Below are 14,225 nucleotides of genomic sequence, written 5' to 3'. Positions count from 1 at the left end.
ATCAATACCCACTCATGACAAAGAGAGTGCTGTTTGGGAAATGCCGCATTGGTCTTTCTAAGCCAATAAATTATAGATTAATGCTCTTATGAGCCCTTCTTTAAATGGCCTTGTATATTACTTCAGTTGTGAAGTTACTTCAGTTTTCTTTCCCTTCACTGCTTGCCATTCCATGCTTTACTACTGCTTCTGTATTCTTGATATGTTACAACAACTGCTTGCCAGTCTGATTTTTTTTTAAATACTCTGAGCCTGTGCAATTTTTTACTAACTTAAATCATAGCACCATAATGCCTGCAGGAATAAAATGAAGTTTGTTTCTGCTGCTCTGATGCCCTCATTACCTGCCTCTCTCTGTGGGGCCCTGGACTTGGGCCCTGCGATCCAGCCCAGCCTGAGCTGCACCACTCATGGTTGATACTGTGAATCCGTTTTTCACGTAGGCAGGCATGCTTGCCTTACTTTCCTTAACTGGAAGATTTCAAGATTTGTGAATAAAGCAAAATGTAACTACTTTTTGTTATGCATATAACATACTTTTACATTTTTTGCATAGGTGGTAGAACTGATTGACAAAGAAGATATTGATATTTCTACTAACCAAGTAGCAGAGATCATGTCACTGTTGCAAAAGGAAGACAAACTGGAAGAAAAAGAGAAGACTAAAGAAAAGACCGAGAAGGAAGCTGTAGAAGTGAAGAATTAGTTTTCAGTCTGATTCCAAGGCTGAATTAAGTGGAACACCTTCTGTACCATGTCCAGCATCTACTATTTGTGAGATGAGAAACATCAGTGATCTATTGGCAAATCAAGATTAAAAACTTTCTTTGAAGATACAGAAAGACATTTCTCTGATCAAACACAGGCAACTGATCATTCCACAAAGATAAGAACAGTTTTCGTCTTTTAAGAATTTATTCTGTCTTGTGGAACCATGTGCACTCTTTGGTATGCTGTACTGATTCAGTACACTTTTATTAAAGATTGTGATACAAATTAGGAATTTCCTTGCATTGCACAAGGAACCAGCAACTTCCTTTTAAATAATATTATGTTTACTTGGCATGCACTTACGCTTCTCTACTTATCAAAGAAGTGAACATCTGTACAGCAAAACCCCCACTATAGAGACCAACCAAAAAAATTTATTAATTGTTTAAAGGACCTATCCAGACAAATGTGTGTGTTCTGAAACTGCTGTCATTGCCTTGGCATAATAAACAGTCCAGACTAACACTTTAGAGCTATATTGTAGCAAGACATTTTCAAAAACCTCCCCCAACATGAGGCTTTGCCAATTTCTCAACATTAGATGATGTATCACTGAAAAAGTAAATAGAAAAGGGGATGCAGTACTACCCCACTGCCAGCACACACATTTTCAAAAGGCGAAAATCAGTTCCTTGCTCTGCTTTAATTCTCCCCATCTATCTATATTAACACTGGTCTCCACCCCATTTTTTCCATTGGTAATAGGATTTCCTATCAATGCTTCTGTCATTTTAAAAACTATAGTGTAATTAGTAATTCCAGCAGCTGCCGGCTTCTCCAGGCCAATCTTCCCCATCTGGAAGGTGGCCATTGGGAATGTGCAGGCAGAGTGATATGCTGTGTAAGTTACATGGGTATCGAGGGAGGGAAGTGCTTGGAATGCTTTTAGGCCGTAAGTAGATGCACAAGACAAAGCCATTGCTCACTGTTGGGGGTTAATATTTCCTGTCAACAAAACAAAAATAATTATGCACGACTTCCCTAAATAAAGACTGTTCTTTTGGGTGTCCTTAAGCCTGAGAATTAAGTCTGTTTGACAAAGTAAATTATATTTGTGGAATTAAAACATTGAGGAAATGACTATTTAACTATTTTCAAAATGTAGCTTTGTATTGGTGTCTAACATGTAGAATGACTAGAAAGAAATTATAATTTGATTATTTTTTGTTAATTTGAAATTGTGAAAAACAATTTTTCTTTGTACCTGAATGCTTCCTAGACTATAATGGGTGATTCTAATCACTTGAATTTCATTTTGGGTATGCAGTGACTATCCCAGTAAATTGGGATCATACAAACTTTTTCATTGCCTTGCTTACTGCAGGACTAGTAAAAATCTGATAAAATTAACCAGTGGATTGCTTAGCTTCGTTTTTCATTTTACCCTTTTTGTTCACTTACATTTTCCCTATCATTTAGTAGTAACCTGGATATCAATACAATTTTGGTAACCTAACATTCATATTGGCATTACTTTAAACTTCCAATACAATTAAGGGTGCTTTCAAGTCCATTTCCAAGGAGGGGAAGTAATTTTGAAATCAATGATACTTAATTCTGAGTGGCTGGTTTTTGGTAAATTCAGTTTCCTTTTGGTTATGGATTCTTAAATTTTCTATAGTAGTTTGGACTTCCTTTAGTCCAGAGAAAAAGTATTCATGTCACTTTTCTTCACATATGTATGTTGATGATGCAGAACGAGCATATGTAGATTATGTTATGTACTTATGTTTTGATAAATTGATGTTCATCCAGAAGGTCTGGAGGACCTTATTTCTCCTACTTTTGTAATTGTTTTCTCTCTGTGCTTTGAGAATGAGGGTTCTAGAGCAAACCCTCATGTTTGTAGTTCAGGTTGAATTAGGCACTAAACGTCACAATACATCCATGGTCTGGATTGTGCATGATGGTCTTTGAGGGACTGGGATGAGTGGATGACCTCAGCTTTTGGTCACAAGGTTCCAGCTCCTAATAATCTTGTTCAGTCTTGGCCACATGTATTATATAAGCCTGCCCTACGCTGCTGGGCATTATGTAGTCCAGACTGGAGGGCACCAGGTTATATATTCCTAAAAGTTTTGACATTGGCAAGGAATACAAATTCCAGTTACCGCTTCAATGATCTAGCATGGGTAAAGATTGAATTATGCTGGCGTTACTTTGAAAAAGTATATTACACTCCACTGTCCGTGATACTGGGGAGGGGGACATCCCCCTTCCCCCGCAAGTCCTGTGTAAAATCCCCAGAAAGACTTTATGCTGATGCATGCAAACCAGTAAACAGAAATCTGGAAAAATATAGTTTCCTTTCAAATAGTAGATGAATAGTAAATTATGCATATTGGCAAAATAGGCTGGCAGGCACCACACTAGCAATGAAATTTCACATGAATAGTGTGAATTTTAACTGGATCATCATGGGACATGCCGTGTTACTTTTTCCAAAATGGAGTTTTATTCCATCAGGAAAAGAGATTTGTACCATCAGTAGTACAAAATAAGTGTGTATTTAAATGTAGACATGCAATGCTAGTGATTTCATGTGTGCGTTTCATTGTGTATAAAATCCTTTTTATCTGTCTAAGGTTAAATTATTACATAAAACAAATTATTAAATAAAAGTATAGTTTATCCCACCTTTTAAACTTTGGATTATTTATGAACAAAGCATTTTGGTTCATATAATAAATCTGACAAGACGTTGCTTCTTAATGTGCAGCAAAATAAAGTTACTGATGCATTTGGCTTTACATTTTTAGTGTTAATTTGTTTTATTCCAACTTGAATTTATTACTGCTTTAAAAAGTTTGCTTGTTGCAAACTGAACAATTAATCCAGGTTTGCACCAAAACACCATTTGCATGAAGTGAGGTAGCCCAGTATCGGTGATTTTAATCATCCAAAGAACCCCATAGTAGAAAAAGCACACTTAGGGCACAATCCTATGGCCGCTAGACAGCAGCTAGATGGCCATGGGATTGGTCGGTTCCCAGAGAACCGCCTCCCCATTCCCTCCCCAGCTGCCTCGTAGGCAGTGCGGATTGTCCCCACACTCGTAAAAGCAGTGCAGAGCAGGGGGGAAAGGGGCATTTCTGAGGGCGGGGAGTTTGTAAGTGCCAGTACTAGACTTCCTATGTGTTGTCCGGTCTTCCCACACCATACTCTGATGTCCCACGGCTAGATAGCCAAAATCGGCTGTCTAGCCATGAATGCGGGGTGGCTGGAGTGTGGAGGAGATGATGCTTCCGCAGTCCTCCTGCCATGCATTGGATAGGCGGTCGCCTCAGAGTTCAGAGGCGGCCAACTCTCCTCCGTAGGATTGCTCCCTTAAACTTTCTTCCCAGTGAAAAGCAAAAAGCTAGAAGCCATAACTTCATTTTGTGAGCATTTTTCCCCTTTAAGTAATTTATTTCAAAGGTGTTTTTTTAAAGAAACAGGTGGGATAACCCACATGTTCCATTGCATGACACAGCATCGATAACCAGCAGTGTTTCACATGTGGGTTTTAGAATTACATCCATTAACTCCTATATCCTCTAACCAGAACAAGCCCAGAAACACAGAACTCTATAGAACAAAATGCAAATGGTCAAGAATGCACATCTTCACAAAGTATGATATGGTGACTTTACTCACATGATTGGAAACTGAGCATGGCTTGGAGCATCCCATAATGTCTATCAGTAAAAGATACATTAGATCAACAATTGTAATAGGTGATGAGAGAAATAGCTATGCTGGGAATCTTCACAAAGAGGATTAAAAAACATTTTTTCCCCATGGCTCCAAAATTTCCAGGAAGTTGGCGCCTCTAGTCTAACAGTCTTTCTAGTACATAGTTTTTAGACATCATTTGCGGGGAGTACAGGCTCAGTAGCAATATATGAACAGCTTGTCTTAAACATTTTATTCATCATTCTAAAAGAAAATACTTTATGATCTAAAATCGTTGGATTTTCCAGAATTTTTTTAAGTCCTTGGAAACAAATGAAAAAAGACCTGTTCATCCTTGTTATATGCTTGTTACCTTATATTTCTAAAATAAAATACTTGTTTCTAATAAAAATAAAAACCCACATTCCTCCCTACCACATTTTTCAGTTTTTTTCAAAACCTTTACATCTCTTCCACCCGCCTGACACACACGCAGGCAGACACACCTTTCCAGGCAGCGGGTCAGCAGCAATCTCTATATGTTGGTAGCAGCATGTTTTTCTTAGTCCAATGAAGAACTGATTGTAGGAGTAGATTCTTTCCTCAAAGGTACTCTGGTGTCAAGGAAAAACAGATATTGATCCTGATATCAGGATATAGCACAATCTTACTGATATGGAACCGATGATATACTAAAGCTGTAATTTATATATGGTAGTATCCTGAATGTACATTATGTATGAATTCATTTTTTTAACCTAATGGCCCTGTTCAGGCACACATGGGGGAGGGTAACTATGGGGGAGGGTAGTGAAACCGTGGTGCATGTGCCCCTCATATGACAGGGAACCATGTAACATCGTGTGGTTCCCGTAACCATCCCCCTCCATAGTTACCTTAACTATCCGCATGCCACAAAAACGTGCGTGCTGGCCACTCCAGCTATTCTGATGTGCCGACAACCGTAAAGAAAGTCTGCGGCGGCTAAACCATCGTCGGAAGTAGCAGATCCTCTAGGCCACCGTCTCGAAGGTCGCAGCCTGTAATCCTGGAGGCCGTTTTAACCACCAGGGAGCACGACAGATGTCACAGTAAGCCACCCCAGGACCCCTTAACCCTGCTGCGGGGGGGGGGGGTGTTCTGGAAACGCAGTTAGCATTTTTTCTCCCCACACACAGCCCATGAAGCCACTGTGGTTAGCGCAAATTCCCTAACCATTATGGCTTCATGTTACGTGTGAACAGGGCCAATGTGTTTTATGGCATGTGTGACAAAATCACCTGCTTATGTTAATCTGTTTTATTGCATAACTAAAGTATTTCATTTTGCAGGAAATGAATGTACAGGTAAGGTTAACTGTGGGCAGGATGGGGCTTGTATGTGATTGGCTGTTCTTGTTCTACCCGGGGAAGGGGGGAGTGAGCCAGGAGGACAAGAGAGGGAGAGAGTTTTGGCAGGAGAGTCGGTTGTTTTTTGGGAGTGGGATGGAGCACCATCTTGGATGGAGAGGGAGGATTTAGAGGGGTAGTGAGGCAGGCTTAGGATAATTAACATCAATGTAACATCTACAACACTGAAACAACATCTTGTAAATAATAAACTTCTATTTTATTTGACTGAGTTAAATCCATGTGCCAGCTTGGTCTTTGTTTACGCTACCTCATACATGAGTACATATTAGCCAGCACTCACTACCCAAATTAGAAATAACCGTAATAGCGATAAATTCGACACTCTTGGCATTGATTGTGGATGGGTAAAAGGTTAGCTAAGTCAGTGGGTACAGTTGATTTGGCAGTGACACATCCCACTTCTGAAGTTTATTATCCTAGGCGTGAAGGGGTTATAGGGGAAAGCGTGAGTAAAAGGAGTGGCGGATGCCACAGCATGTCTAACTTGTAAGAAGTAAAGCAGAATTAATAGAATTGGTTGAAGTAAGGCATGTGTGCAGATCATCCTTATTGTGAGAAGTATGTGGGACCCTTTGAATGCGTGTGATATAGCCATCTTCCATCCAGGTCCCATCATTCTTGCTAGGAGCCCTGCAGCATTCACTCCGAATTTGCTGGTGAAATTCACTTCTCCCTCCAACTGGGTTCCATTTCCCATGTGGGAGTTGCATGATTCCTATGGGTACCATTTTTAGAACTGATTCTTCTGTTGCAGTGGACAGACATCCAAACCGGGGGGGTGGGGGGTGCACACGCTGTCATCACTTCAAGTACTTCCTATGTTAAGTGCTCATCAGCTTATCTGTGCTCGTGACAGTAATTAAGTTCTGGATATTTTTTATGGTTTATGTTGAGCTGCTCTGGAAGGGCAGTAATTCTCAACATGGCAAAAATTTAAAAGCAAGATGAGTGGCTTTCCCCACTTAGAGATTTAAATTACAATGAAGAAGATAAGGGTCAGTTTGGAATGATGGGAACAGGCTGGATTAATAGAATTTAGGAAGGTATCGAGGGAAGGTTCAATGTAATCTTATAATTGGATAAAATGGGGAATGGGCGGGGGGGCTTTTTTTTTTCAATACCTACAAATACATGTTAATCAATTGCTGTGCAAATATGGCTCTTTGGGGGATTGCTCAATTTTTGAGAGTTGATGGTTTCTGAGGGAGCAAAATGGGCATTGAGTTCTACATATAGTATGATTGTAAAGTTAGAGCCTGCAGCAAGTATTACTTTTCAGAGGAAATGAGATTTGGATTTGCCCAGGGGAATGCCAATGGAAGGATGGAAATGGATTTGGAAAATTATACCTTCAATATTGTATTCAAATCAAAAAGTTTTTACAAGTTGATTTACAACTGGTATTTAACCCTGGCAAGATTAAGTTTTATTTGTCCTCATGCAAGTGATTATTGCTGGAACCGCAAATTGCATAATGTGGATATTTTTTGGTCTTGTTGAAATATGAAAAAATACTGGATTTCAGTTGTGGAAGAAATTAAAGCTATAACTGGTTATGACTTGCCACTGGACCCACCAATAAGTATATTCTGTTACGTTGAAGAGATAGTACATGTAGAAGATATTGAATTGGTGGTGCATTTATTAACAGTAGCCCATATAATGATTTCTCATAATTGGGGGGAAAAAATCCACCATTGCAGAATGGATTAATAGAATATGGGACATGGTTTATACAGTGAAACTGACAAACTTCGTAAGAGAAAAGGAGGGGGAGGCTGCAAGGTAAGAGATTTATAGAAAGATGGAGTTTGTTTATTCAGTACTAGAATGATAGAGTCAAAGATGCAGTAAATCAGTGTATTATACTACGCAAGATCTAGATCATAAATGCAGGAAAATAATGGGACATTTTCTGTGGATATTTGTTATTAATATATTGAATGCACCTATTGAAATATTTATGTACGTATTGGACTTATCTAATGAAATTGTGTCTCTATGTAACAGTAATTAAAATGTATTAAAGAAAAAAATAATGTAATATATGTATTTTAGAAGAACATTTGTTGTTGGGATGGTAGTCGTTTATGATTATGGTTTTGACGATTAGCCCAGCTAAGGATGCAATTTGAGGAGGCTGATACAGGCACTTGGCCTTCAGATCTTCCACCATGTGTACAGCCTGTGTTAAAGAATATTTTGCACATCTTTCTAATGAAAACAGTATGCACTTCCAGCAAAGTGAAGTGAAACACTTGTAGCCTGCATCGTCCACTATCATGCTACATAGTAATTTATATTCAAAATAAGTTATTTATATACAAGCCCTGTGCACGCATTTCACTCGCGTGAAAGAACAAAGTAAGTTCAAGGGGCTGCAGAGCTGAAAATCTAGCCTTGCCCCAAAGTCACACAACTCTTCCTGGCCCCTCCCATCTTGAGGGATGCCTTCTGCAGCAAGAGACCTTTTGTGTCTGTGGAGACTCCCTGTTCAATGTGCAACCCTAGCTTCTAAATCCCATGGTTAGAGGATGCCACCCTGTTCAACATGAGGGTCTAGGAGGAACCTATGACCTTGGAGGTGGAGGTAAGCGTGCAACCCCCAGCCCCATGTTGCTCTTTCATGCAGGTAACATGATAGTAATTTTGCTAAAAGTACAATACAAACAAGTAATTTTAAATTTTCATTTAAGACATTTCTAGACCAACCTTCAATTAAAAATGTCCAGGGTGGTTTATAATAAATAATAAAAATAGTAAAAGGCTATCATTGGGCTGGGGCAGAGAATACATCAGGTTAAAAGCTTGAGGAAATAAAAATGGTATTTGCCTGATGCCTAAAAGACATTGGTGCGGGAATCAGGTGAGCCTTCCTGAGAAGGAAATTCTACAAGCAAGCCACCAAAGCTGAAAAGTCCTCACCCCTGTAGTCACCCGCCTCGCTTCAGATGGCAAGGTCATCTTGAGGAGGGGTTCTGTGGAAGATCATAGTCTACAGACAGCTTAATGACTAAGACATTTCCTCAAGTATCCAGGTCCCAATTTCTGTAAAAACAACAACACAGTAATGAGAAAACTCGCTTTCTCATTCACTAACCTGTCAATTCATGGTGGAATAGAATACACAGTAAGAACCTAGTCAAAGACAAAGATGTACAAATGAGAAAGTTACTATTTTTTCCTGTTCTCATGGCTGACTAAGTCATATTACCTGGCAATATGACTTAATATAAAGTATTACTTTGGTATTGAAATTAATATTTGGAATTTTTATAGTGCATCTTGGGTCATTCAAAGAACTTTACATATATTCTTGGTCATCTCAATTTGTTGTTTTAGTGGCATGCAAAGCTGAAAAAAAATAGCTTGGAGTCTCGATTAGCCTTTCCCAATCTTGTGTTCTCCAGATGAGTTGCATTACAACTCCCACCATCCTCAGCCAGCATCATAATTGGTTAGGATCCTGACAGCTCCTAGTTGTAGGCCAGGGCATTTGGAGGGCACCATGTTACACCAAGGATGATCTAGCTCAAGCCCCAAGCGGTAGCCTCTTGTGCATTACTCTTAAGTTGGTAAAGGGGAAAGTCTGAAACAGGGCAAAGGATTCCAGCTCAAGACTTTAGAAAGGATGCCTTTGTGGATCAATCCAAGATTCTGAACTGGGCCCTAGCCTAGTGCTTGGCTGTGGTCACCAAATTCTTCTTATTGTATGTTATTTATCCATATGTTTTTCTTAACACTGGTTGAGAGTAGGAAAGTTTCTTTTGGAAGTCAACACATCTGGACAAATTCTTTATCTTCACTAGATGGCGCTCCAGGACTACAAGAGATGGACTGGCTGGTTTTTGTATTAATAGCGCTTGACATTAAAAAACAAATGTAATGGAAACAACATCTGCCACTTCATAGTATGTTACTGGATAAGAGATTTGCAGTGATAGTCTGCCAAATGCTGACTTCACAGTCTTCAGAGCCATGGTTGGTGTCACTTGGTATCCTTGCACATTGGATCTGTCACGTCTCAGGAACCACCTTTTGCTGGAAGCAAACTGAAGCAACCAGCTGTTTACAAGGGGAGATAAATCTTTTCTGAAATTTAGCAAAGCTTAATTTCACTTACTTTGGGGAGCAGCAGGGCCTCAGATGGACAGGGAGTGGCATCCCAATAACTTTTTTTAAAAAATGGCAACATAACACTTGGGGTGGTACTATAAATTAATTTAGATTTTTAAAACACCCAGTGTGAATTGTGACTACTTGAAAAATAGTAATTACAGCAGGGGCGGACAACTTGTGGCCTTTCCAGATATTGTTGAACTGCAGCTCTCATCAGTCAGCCCTAGCCAGCATAGCCAATGGTGAGGGATGATGGGAGTTGCAGTCCAAAAGCATCTGGAGAGCCACAAGTTGCCCAGTCCTGAATTACAGGAAATTCCTTTGAAGGAGGCAGCCAGTCACTCTCATCCAGAACCACCAGAGCACCACAAAAATATTCACACTTTGCTGTGTGTGTTTATCTGCAGTTCAGTAATGGTTGACAGGAAGGTGTTGCACAGAACAAGTAAAGTATGAGACAAAGTGACCTGCAAACTGTATTTACATTGGACTGAGGATGGGAATATGCAAAGTCACTTGTGTTGTGGAAGTGGGTTGCATTTCAAAGGGGGCACTCATATACAGTCATGTGAAAAAGAAAGTACACCCTCTTTGAGTTCTACGGTTTTACATATCAGGACATAATAAAAATCATCTGGTCCTTAGCAGGTCTTAAAATTAGGTAAATACAACCTCAGATTGTTGCAGAACTCAAGAGTCAGAGAGACCACGGAGTGAAGGAAAAAGAGTTTTTCTTTATTTAACGCGCGGGCTTAAGGCTGGAATCACTTCCAAAGAGCCAAAAGCCCCGATTTACATCAGCAAATTGTTTTTATAGACATTATGACACATATGCAAAATCTCCCCCGCCCCTTTCTGTGTGGGTTTGCAGTATTCAGCATTTCCTCTCCTAGCACCATTGTTTATAATACAAGAAATGGGTTATAGGGTAGCTATGATAAGCAGAGAACAGCAGAGAACATGATATACATATCACTATGACCTTAGCCTTTGTTGACAAGTTAAGAGATTCCTGCATCTAGTCAGCTTACAAACATATATTTCAGAGAGCAAGAGCTCAGCAAGAACATGAAGCATGAGACTGCATGAGGTTACTTAGTCTGACCCCCAATATGGCTGCTACATTCCCCCCTTAAATGCATAATTTTATTACAATTATAACATTTCTGATAAGCGAATGCTCACAATAGTCTGCAAAGCACAATACAAAACTTTTTGTAACATACATATCACTTAACCTCCTGTTGGGCTATTAGAGCGTAGCAGGCAGCTGTTTTTGTGGCCGAGGCAGTAAACAGATTGTTTAAGCAACGCATAAACCAGGGAGTGCAGAAACATAACAGCACCCCCACTAATACCACTGGTAAGATCAGAACAAATAATGCTTTGAGCCAGCTAAGATCTGGAAGCCAAGAGGTTAACCAATCGAGCCAATCATGTCCTATTATGTCAGCCACTATATGGTGCAGATTGTTGATCTGTTCATCTACAGCATTACTATTATCAGTTAAATTAAAACAGCAAAGCTTTTGATGCATCTCACAACCCAGATGATGAAGAAGGAAGAGGTAATCTATACCAGCTCGATTTTTTAGAACAGCACCTCTTAGATCACGCAACTCTTTATTTAATAATGACAATGCTCGTGAGGTGGCATTTATGCTTTTGGCCAAGCTGCAAGCTAACCGGTTGATTTCTAGACTATCAACCAAGGCTAGACCTGGAACTCCAACTAACGATACTGCCAATGCCAATTTTTCTGAGTCAGAGTATAGCTGCACATGGCTATTACAATCTTCAGTTAGTTGGAGTGCTCTAGGCTGCCGTCAACAGATTTTCTCTGGCCACGGGGGAAGAATTGGCACCAGGCAACAGAAGAATTGGCACCCAAGGCAACATGGGTGGTTATCAGACAAGTTGGCTGGAATGAATGACCAGGTACGGGAACCACAGGTTCAAAACCATCCATGAGGCAGAAGTATATGTGCATAATTAAAAGATATGTTTTGAATTTCATTACAGTGGGGGGGGGGCAGGGATAGCTTTACATTTCCCAGAAGATTTTTGACAATCATTCGTGCACAAGTGGCATTTGTTTTAGCTATGATGGGGGTGTGTAAAGTAAATTCTGTAGGGGGTAAGATTTTCGTAACTATGCCCCAGTCAGAATTTTGGGAATAAGTCAAGTTTATATTAAAATTGCTTAACATAGTCTCGTTTTGAATTTTTTTCAGGATGCTTACAGACAGGTATTAGGCAACAGCTAATAAGTCTGTTTGCAGGTATATCCCTTGGTAAACAAAAATGCTTTACTCCAGTGATGTTAGCTAAGTGAAGCCAGTAATTATCAGCGAATCGCTGGGACAAACTTCCCCCTCCAGGGGCAGACCCCCCTTTTTCATACCTTATTAAGGAACTATAATACAACACTACTAACACTACAACATGCATATTTGATCTTCTTTGGGATCTGACCGTACACTGGGCAGCTATTCACCTGGCTAGCTGCACTAGGGTCTAGTCCCCTTCTTCAATTTTCCTCAGTTGCAGGTCTGACCGTACGCAGGGTGGACAGTTTCCCGGTGTGCCCACAGTAAGGTCTAGCCTGAGTCTTCTTACTGCTTTTTCAGAATAGTTTTTAAAGGATTTTCAGGATTTCTGGTCACAGTCCACTCCCCCCCCCCTCGCTCTCTTGACTCGTGTCTAATGTATCCAGGGTTTAACTCCAGCTACTTTCACAGCTGTGGGGGTGGAAAGTATAACAGTTTTTGGCCCTCTCCATCTGGGAGTCAAAGGGTCATTTTTCCACTTTTTGACCCATACTTTATCTCTTGGTTGGAAAGGATGAACTTCTGTAATGGGAATTGGGGGTTTATTTTCTAAGACAAAGCGACGCTGGGCTTGAAGAACTTTGCCCAGTGTTTGGACTTCTTGTTTAAGGCTAACGTTTGCTTGCTCTTGATGCCGCTCCAGTGTCAATCATGAAGTCAATGTCACGGCCCCTCACAGTCAATGTCACAGCCCCTCTCAAGCTGTCTTCTCTCTTGCCCGTTCTGGCTCCTTTGGTTTTCTCCTTTGTGTATTTGATTTATTTTATTTGGGCATTCATGCCACCAATGTCTATCTTGTCCACACTGGGCACACTGTGCCTCTGCCTCTCCTGGGTCTTCTTCTATTTTTTCGTCCCCGTCTTCTTGGGCCTCTGGGTCGAGGGGGGTATACTGGCGATAGGCATCTAAAAGACGCTCTAAGCATGCTCTGGGGCCTCGGTGGCACCTTGCAGCACTTTAGACACTTTAGTCATATTGATTGACTTCTTTATACCTGCCCTCATGGCTTCTAACAGCAAGGTTTTGTTTTGTTTTTTATAAGGAGACTTTATTGGGTAACTTACAGCACACAGGCATACCTAATGGTTGGATCAGGCAGCTTCTCTGAACCACGAGCTATTGGGCTAAATGGGTTTTATACCATACATGTTACCCATGAGGCAGCACAACACTAGCAAGCATTTTCAGCATAGGCTAGAAGTGTTTGGTTCTCAGGCACAGCTTCCTGTAAACAAACTTCACTTCCCAGGCAAAGTGCTTGATAACACTTTCACTCATTAGTATGGGAAGAAAAATCTCTCTCTTTCTTTTGCTTTCTTTTTCTTGCTGATCTGCCTGTATTGCAGATCATGTTTCAAACTTTTTATATAAAAATTTCCTCTCTATGCACCAGCCTTGTCTCTTCATGTGTTTTTTTTTCAAGTTAAACTCACTTACTTAAACCTTTCTGCCCTACGCTAGTCCCAATGATGCACATTTGGGATAGGCTCTTCTTCTCCTTCTAGTTACATTTTCTCATCTTAAAGAACTATTACATTATTGTGGCTACTTTACCCCTAGGTAATAAGCGCCAGGCACAATCAGCTGCTTCTAATTCACCATGGGGGCAACTATGGCCATGCTTTTTCTCTACAAATGTTCTTTCTCTTTGCCTCTTGCCTCCTCTTTTTTCTTTTTTTCCCCTTCTCTATCTGTCTGCCACTTTCTCTATTTCTCTGTCTTTTCTACTTGTCTCTGTCTTTCTCTACTTGTCTTTGTCTTTTCTCTTGTCATCCATTGGGAACCACACTCAGTATCATTTGGAGTTGCAACTAACACTAATCTGCAAATATCACATATATTTTATGATATCTAAGAAATCATAAAATATACACAACATACTTTTTTCAATTTAACACAATGAATGGAAAACACTTTTTGCATGGTAAGGCATGGTGGA

General features: G+C 40.2%; 1 protein-coding gene across 4 annotated transcripts in view; it reads left to right on the top strand.

Annotated features, from left to right (window-relative positions):
* LETM1 (leucine zipper and EF-hand containing transmembrane protein 1) overlaps window positions 1-7,862 on the top strand; it is a 54,530-nt gene extending 46,668 nt beyond the window's left edge. For all 4 annotated transcript variants that reach the window (XM_084845022.1, XM_084845019.1, XM_084845021.1 and 1 more), the window contains exon 14: window positions 557-7,862. In XM_084845022.1, coding sequence (XP_084701148.1) covers window positions 557-706 — 150 coding nt within the window. In that variant the 3' untranslated portion in view covers window positions 707-7,862. The remainder of the gene's footprint in view (window positions 1-556) is intronic.
* Window positions 7,863-14,225: the final 6,363 nt, after the last annotated feature.

This window comes from Heloderma suspectum, chromosome 3 (assembly GCF_057233095.1).
Source record: "Heloderma suspectum isolate Gila_16-S chromosome 3, 16-S_ref, whole genome shotgun sequence".
Classification (NCBI taxonomy): domain Eukaryota; kingdom Metazoa; phylum Chordata; class Lepidosauria; order Squamata; family Helodermatidae; genus Heloderma; species Heloderma suspectum.
Note: the sequence above shows the minus strand (reverse complement) of the source record. Positions and strands in the feature narration are given on the sequence as shown.